Source organism: Arachis hypogaea, chromosome 2, assembly GCF_003086295.3.
Source record: "Arachis hypogaea cultivar Tifrunner chromosome 2, arahy.Tifrunner.gnm2.J5K5, whole genome shotgun sequence".
NCBI classification, from domain to species: Eukaryota; Viridiplantae; Streptophyta; class Magnoliopsida; order Fabales; family Fabaceae; genus Arachis; species Arachis hypogaea.
The window spans coordinates 22,755,213-22,762,932 of NC_092037.1; the positions used below are offsets into that span (position 1 = coordinate 22,755,213).

Consider the following 7,720-nt stretch of genomic DNA (forward strand, 5'->3'; position numbering starts at 1 on the left):
TTCCCGGCTCTTTGCAATTCTATATATACCTTTTTCTCCTTCTTTCGTGTCCAAAGACTGGTAGAGACCCTCATATGCTCTTGTTCTTGCTTCACTTACAGCCACTTTTGTCTCTTTCTTAGCCGCCTTATATTTTTCCCAGTTATCTGCATTGCGGCATAAAGACCACTCTTTAAAACATTCTCTTTTTATCTTTATCTTTTCTTGTATACTCGCATTCCACCACCAGGACTCCTTGTCTCTTGGTCCTATTCCTTTAGATTCACCAAAACTTTCTTTTGCTGTTCTTCTAATAACTTCTGCCATCTCCCTCCACATCTCTTCCGCGCTTCCATTCCCATCCCACCTTGCCTCTTCTCCTACCCGTCTTAGGAAGCTTCTTTGTTCCTCACCTTTCATCCGCCACCACCTCGTCCTTGGGTTCTTCGTATGATGTCTTTTCCTCAACTTTTGCTCAACGCGAAAATCCATGACGAGCACCCTATGTTGTGTTGTCAAACTCTCTCCCGGAATAATTTTACAGTTAATGCAAAATTTCCGGTCGACTCTCCTCAACAAGAAGAAGTCGATTTGAGAGCTTGTCATGCCACTCTTGTAGGTTATAAGATGTTCGTCTCTCTTTTTAAAACATGTATTTGCGATGAGAAGATCAAAAGTTGAGGAAAAGTCCAAAATAGTTTTACCCTCGGCATTGATCACCCCGAAACCATGGCCTCCGTGAATACTCCCATATCCAGTCACTTCTCTCCCAACATGGCCATTTAAATCTCCTCCTAAGAAAATCTTATCTCCCAAAGATATGCCTTGAACTAAACTCTCTAGATCCTCCCAAAACCTTATCTTGTGTTGTTCGTCCGAACCCACTTGCGGTGCATAGGCGCTAATCACATGAAAAGCACCTCCCTCCACCACAAGTTTGATAGAGATGATCCGATCTCCCACCCTCTTGACATCAACTACGTCCTTCTTCAACTGCTTATCCACAATTATTCCAACTCCATTCCTATTCTTCACCTTTCCTGTATACCAAAGTTTGAAACCAGAAGAATCCAACTCCCTAGCCTTTGCACCAACCCATTTCGTTTCTTGTAGGCACATAATGTTAATCTTCCTCCTTGTCATGGTATCCACCACTTCCATGGACTTTCCTGTTAGAGTGCCTATGTTCCATGTCCCAAATCTCAGCCTTTTGTCGCTTCGACATTTACCTTTTCCTTTGTGAACTAGCTTATTTACCCTCGTCCGTTCACGAAAACGCGAGAACCCTTGCTCATTTAACACTACATCCGGGCACCGATGCAGCGGCTCTTGCTTTGACACCGTACTCGAGCCATACGGCGCGTTACTTCCGGGTAACGACCTAGCTTTAGCGCAATAATGTCTTTGATTCATGTCATGGGGGGTTCGGCTATATTTTTACGTTGGTTGCCGAAGACCTAACACAACCCTCCTCCTTTATCCGGGCTTGGGACCGGCTATGTACCGCAAATGTAACATAGGCGGAGTTTTACTCCTTAATGGTCATAATCATCATAATATATTCTTTAAAGAACAATATATGCATTACTTCCAATAACCCCATAGCCACCCATTTACATGTTGTCTATAAAGAAACTATTAGTCTTGGTCTCTTTTTTTCTTTCTTCCAAATATAATATAAAAAAGAAAGCAGGGGAAATGATAAATAATGTCAAAACATGCTTGGCAAATTTAAGATACATTTTATTACTTCAGTGGTTCAAAATTCCAAAGAAAGAAGCAAGAAAATTTTTTTTTGAAAGAGTACTTGCTTTTTCTTATTACCATCCTTCCGGGTTGGTTTCCAGAGATAGCGACAAACAAAATTTATATCACACGAAACAGTGACAGTTTGTTGGGAGATTTTTTTTTTTTTTTTGGTAAATTGGGAGATTATTATTTAATAAAGGTAAAAGATAACATACCCATTATGGGTCTTATGAGCTGATCACATTGCCCATGAAGGACATGTTTATGTATTTAGTCAATGACTTGAGATTCTTTAACCTTAGCTTCTGTGAAAGCATGTGTCTGTCTTCATTCTTCACATTTCAACTCTTTCTTGTTTTATCCTTTGTACTTTATGTACTTAGCCACTTAAAACAAATATTCACAGGTGTTACTCCATTTCATATTTTCATTCCCTACGAAAAAAAAAAAAATAAATCACCCTTTGCAAAAATAGTGTAAAAAAAAGCATAGAATTATCTGCTCTCAAATATTTCATTGTTAAAAATAATAGTTTAGTCGTAAATTATCTTATTTTAACTTGGAAATCTAAATTTTATTATTTCCCATCCAAGCACGCTAAAAACTTGAAGTGACATCACATGCGTGAAGGAGTGAAGAAAGAAAAATTTCTTCGTGCAAAATGTTTATTACTTTATTGAATGTTTTAATTTGATGTTGCAAATTCGGCAGCATTCTCAAAGAGCATAGCTATGGTTTGTTCTCAAAAGAAGCAGCAGCATGCAGCAGCTTCTTTGTTTATTTAATAATAAAACATTCCCAATGTTTTGTAAGTAGTAGTTATATAAATAGCTTACAAAAATTATTATGTATTTGTATATAAATATTTTTAACATACACCTAATATAATTGAATTATTTATTATAGTTTATTAAAACTTAAAATAACATAATTTTGCTAATTCTTTTTTTTAATCTAAATAATTCTCCAAGTTTAAATTCCACATTTTTCCCCAGCCAATTAACATAGCTGCAACATAAGAAATTAAGACAATGAGAAAAACTTTTTGACCCAAAATATCTGAAACATTGTTCAAATGACATAATTTTCCTAACTAATTAACATAACTAAATACATTGCTGGACCTAATTTTCCAAAACACTAGTTAGTAGTACCAATCAATAAAAACCTTCTATCAATGCTAGAAACCCATAACCCTAATCAACATCCTTGACCAAAAAAAAAAAAACATAAAAAGAGGTTAAATTATTTTACAATAAGCTATCAGCTTTAGTTGGCAATCTTCTGAAGAAACTAAGAGCCCTAGATGGCAATTTGGTTCTGAACCTTGGTGGCCTCATTGAATATAATCCAAGAAGTGCAACAACCACCCTAATTGGAACAGCATAGAAACCAACAGAAGCAATTAGGCACAACAACACAAACAAGAATGAAGCTCTTGGATCTCTCCAACTCAACAATGCTTGGAACCTTTCCCCTTGTGTTGCCATGTCTCCAACCACAGTTTGAATCCTCCCAGCCACACTTCTGAGCCTATCATACCTCATCCTAACAACCTCGGCGCTTCGGCTCGTTGGGAACGAGTCGAATTCCTCGTCTAGCTCGTCCGGGAAAACACTATCAGCGTGTGAAAGCCTAGTGTCCATATGTGGAGGGTGTCGAGGGCGTGACCTATATCGCCAGAGGCCTAAGAATGCCATGTAGAACAACATAGTTGGGATGATAAGCTCAGGAAGCATCACCAATGTGAGAAAAATTGCCAAGAACAAGGCCGAGTAAACCGGCTTTTGCCAGTTCCGGATCGATTCCAGCCACCTTCCTATGGCAACAATGCTAGAGAGAACATTCATTAGCCGGAAGAAATTCGCTTTGCTCCGCCTCATGCTCCACATATGTGAGTCATGGTCAAGCATGTACTCGACCACCTCCCTCCCCAATGGCGGCTCTGCCCTACTAAGCCTTGATGCCACGACGTTCATAGCTTGGTACCTCAAACTCTCCAATTGATTAACACTAAATGGGTTCACATAATGAATCTTGGGAAGAAATGGAGTAGTGTACATATGAAGCATATTAGCCACATTAGCACAAGAGAATCTCACAGCCAAATGAAGTTCCCCCATTTTCTTGACCCCATTGGGGTGAAGCATCAAAAGAGGGTAAGAATGAGTGTAAACTCTATCCGTCTCAAGTGTTGACAATCTGATCCTGACCTTCCCTATCCTCGAATCGCGCGACCCATCGGAGTTCACGGCGGCGCTCTTATCGACCCTAGAGTTGTCAAAAACTCCAACGGTTACAACAGTGCAAGGATCATAAACCTCCCAAGTGTATTGCTCATTCCACTTTGGTGACAAAGAATCAACCACAGTTCTTGTTCTAACCCATTTTGTTCCATACTTTGCAACACAATAGGAATCAATCGCACCCCCTTTACCTTCTTTCAATTTCACAGGCATAAGCCCTGTGGCACCCAAAATGCCCATCTCAAGAACACCAATGTGAGGCTTCCAAAGCCTCTTATCCGTTGGCCTAACATCACTGCTATACGTTGTAGCCTCATCAAGCACATGGTACCCTCCATCAAGCGAAACTCGAAGGTGAATCCGCGAACCAAACCTCGTCATAAGCTTGTTACCATCGTCAATTGGGAACCACCTCGAAGTCACCGGCTTCTCGTCTATTCCCCTCTCAACCGCGGCCACCGGAAGAGCCACTCTGGCCACAACCTCATCCCTCCCCGGCACAACCCGGTCCTCAACCGATACCAAAAGATAGTCCTCAAAAGGCTCAGCAACAACAAACAACAACTCCTCATTCCAATAAGGATTTGAGAAGCTCCTAGTGGCACTTGGTGCTGCAATCCTAGTCCTTAAAACCTGGTTCCCAACTTGAACCTTAGCCGAAAACTCGGGAAACCTGGCCATCAAAACAGAACCTTTGTCCCCTGAAATTATGTCCTGTGCCTCAATTACCGAAACCCTAAGGTACCACAACTTGGGGGAAAGATAAACCTTAGACTTAATTGAACTTAAGCCATCAAAATTCACATTTGCAGCCTTAGAATGCCATGCCTCAGCAAAAGCCTCATCAGCCTGAGTACCAAACCAAATCGAAACCATAACCTCGCCAGATTTTGCAACCTTTTCGCCCTTCTTGTTCTCCATTCTGTACCATTGTGGTGCCAATTGGCTATCAGGTGGAACCCTACTTGGAACCTCACTCAAATCAAACCAAACCCTACCAATGAAATCATCTTTGTTGCATTCCTTAACAATAATTTCAACAATTGAGGACTGAATGGAGTCTTTGGAGAATGCAAATACCTGGTCCCATTCTGAATTTCCCAAATTAGCCCTCTTTGTGATTCCTCTGTAGTTTCCAAGCTTCACCTCTGCAACAAGCTCTACACTGCTACCACCACCATTGCCGCTGCCGAACCATGCCACGTCAGCACCACGTGCCTTCACAACTCTAACATAGAGGTACTGCATTTGTTCCACAAGATCATACGTTGAACTTGTTTTGTCTTTCTTCAATGATTCACCACCAAGTTGTGGTCTTGTTTCTTTCAACAAGAACTCATTTGTTCCGCCGCTGCTGCTGCCGCCTCCGCCGCTGCTGCTGCCGCCTCCGCCGCCATGGAAAACACTCATTCCACCACCATTACCATTACCAGCAGCAATTCCAAGCCTTGAACCACCACTACCACCACCAACAACAGATGAAATAACAGGGTTAATAACAACGTTCTTGTTCTCACAGTAGTTCTGAATCTGCTGCATCACCATCACGTTCTTGTTCTCTTGAGCCAAATGCTCTTGTGTAGCAGCCATGTTAGAACCACCATGAAGCTTCTTGTTCTTGTTCTTCCTTGAAACAATAACAGAAGAAGAAGAAGCTATTATTCCATTGCTACCACCATCACCATCACTATTAATATCCTTTGTAGTGAGGTAAATTTTGAAAGTGACCTCACCCCTTATGTGAGAAAAGAGGCTTCTCTTGTCAAGTTGATACCTTTGAAGAGTTTCTTGGCCTTCTTTAACAATGGTGGTACCAGAAACTCTAACTTTACCGAGAAAGTTTCTGCAGTTAGCGGATCTTCTCTCGTTGAAGACATTGATTTCAATGGTTCTGTAAGGAAGGTTATGAAGGTCGTTGACATGGAAGAAAAGCTTTTGGTTCCAAACAGGGTTGAGGTCTTTGTACTTGACGTGCGTTCTTTGCCGTTGATTCTCGAACTCTACTTCGACGAACGGTGAGGATGAACCTTCGCCGTCTTTGGGCATGAGGTTGGTGGCTTCTATGATTTCTACTACGAGCTTCTCTTTGTTCATGGTAGTTGTAGTGGTGGTGGTGTTGAAGAAGGTTGTGGTGTTCATGTTGAAGAGTGAAGAAAACACAGAAGAGTAGAGAGAGAGAGAGAGAGAGAGAGAGAGAGAGAGAGAGAAAAGGTGGCAAAGTGAATTGAATGAAGGAATGAGAGAACGAGCGTGCTACAGAGTTTAGCTGCACTAGTAGATAGAAGATGGGACAGTGTTACGGTGACTTCAAAGATTTTGCTAAATATTCTGTTTTCTTCGTAATTAATTAACTTTTTATTAAATAAAGGTGAAACTGATGTGTAGTCGATTTTACGTTAAGTTGATAGATAAGAGTCGTTAGATAAAAATTTAATTAAATCAGTCAAATTATCTGACAATTTTAGTTATTAACTTTACGTAAAATCAACTGCACCTGAGTTTCTAACTTAAGTAAAACTTATTTGTTTTAAGTAAATTTTATTCTTTTATTTATTATAATTAGTACTAATAATTTATATTTAAAATTTAAAATTTAAAAAATTAATCATATAAAGTATATACTAATTAAAATTAACCATTAAAATTTATTATTAATATAAAATATTAAAAAAGAGTTAAAAATATATATATACATAAATATATAGTAATTAATTTTGATATATAAATAATATTTTTATATAAAATAGCATGTTTAATTTTTCAAAAATACTATGTATACATAAAAAATCAATCATTATGTATTTGTATATAAATATATGTGTTATTTAACTTATTTTATTCAATTTTAATATATATTTAATATTTTAATATATATTTTATACCAATTATTAATTTAGTTGCTAATTTTTAGTATACAATTAACATGATTATCGATAATTTAGTCTTACTCTACTTTTTTTGAGAACACATTTACTCTGTATTCTATCGTCAATAATACTAGAGAGACAAAAAGAACAATCAGAACTTGTTTTATTTAACATTCATTAATTATCGTAATAATTAATGAATATTAAATAAGACAAATTATTATTATTTTTGATTAATTTTTTTATTACCAAATATTTTCGTTCTATTATTATATATATTTTTGAAAATTGTTTTATGATAACTAATTAATAGAAAAACTTTAGGGGCAGCAACTTTATTGAATTCTGGCTAGTATGTAACTAGTAAAAGAAAAGTGAGTAATTTTACACTATTAAAAATTTAGATCCTCTAAAGTTTGAATTTTATTTTAAAGAATAAAGTGTGATCTCTCACCATTGATTTCATAGGTTGGACCAAGAATAAATATAAAAGAAAAATTAATTAAGGATAGAAGATCACACTTTACTCTCTAAAGTGAAATTCAAACTTTAGAAAATCTAAATCCCACTATTAAAATCATCATTAATGACTACTTGATAATTACAAATTGTTACCCCTAACACTCCTCTAATTAATAATGTAACAAGTTATATTTCTTTTTAACTACTCTATGTGAGTTATTTTAATGTTTACAAGTAATAAATACAAATCAAATTAATTCATTCAACTCGAAGAGTTATCTTACAAAATTTATTATCTACGAAAATTTTATTTATTACCATATTAAAAACCAAAGAGCGATGCTAGGGGCCAGCAATTTTTGTGATTGTTAGCCATCAACTAGCCATTAATAATGATTTGATGGTGTAAGATTGGTG

At 37.3% G+C, this 7,720-nt stretch overlaps 1 protein-coding gene across 1 annotated transcript; it reads right to left on the reverse strand.

The window, feature by feature from the left end:
• Window positions 1-2,556: 2,556 nt before the first annotated feature.
• On the reverse strand, window positions 2,557-6,234 carry LOC112741378 (FT-interacting protein 3). The gene has a single exon (XM_025790343.3). The coding sequence runs from the start codon at window positions 6,111-6,113 to the stop codon at window positions 2,979-2,981; it is 3,135 nt and encodes a 1,044-aa protein (XP_025646128.1). The 5' UTR covers window positions 6,114-6,234; the 3' UTR covers window positions 2,557-2,978.
• Window positions 6,235-7,720: the final 1,486 nt, after the last annotated feature.

Coding starts and splice junctions, on each gene's coding strand:
- LOC112741378 (XM_025790343.3), bottom strand. CDS start 6,113: ATGAACACCACAACCTTCTTCAACACCACCACCACTACAACTACCATG.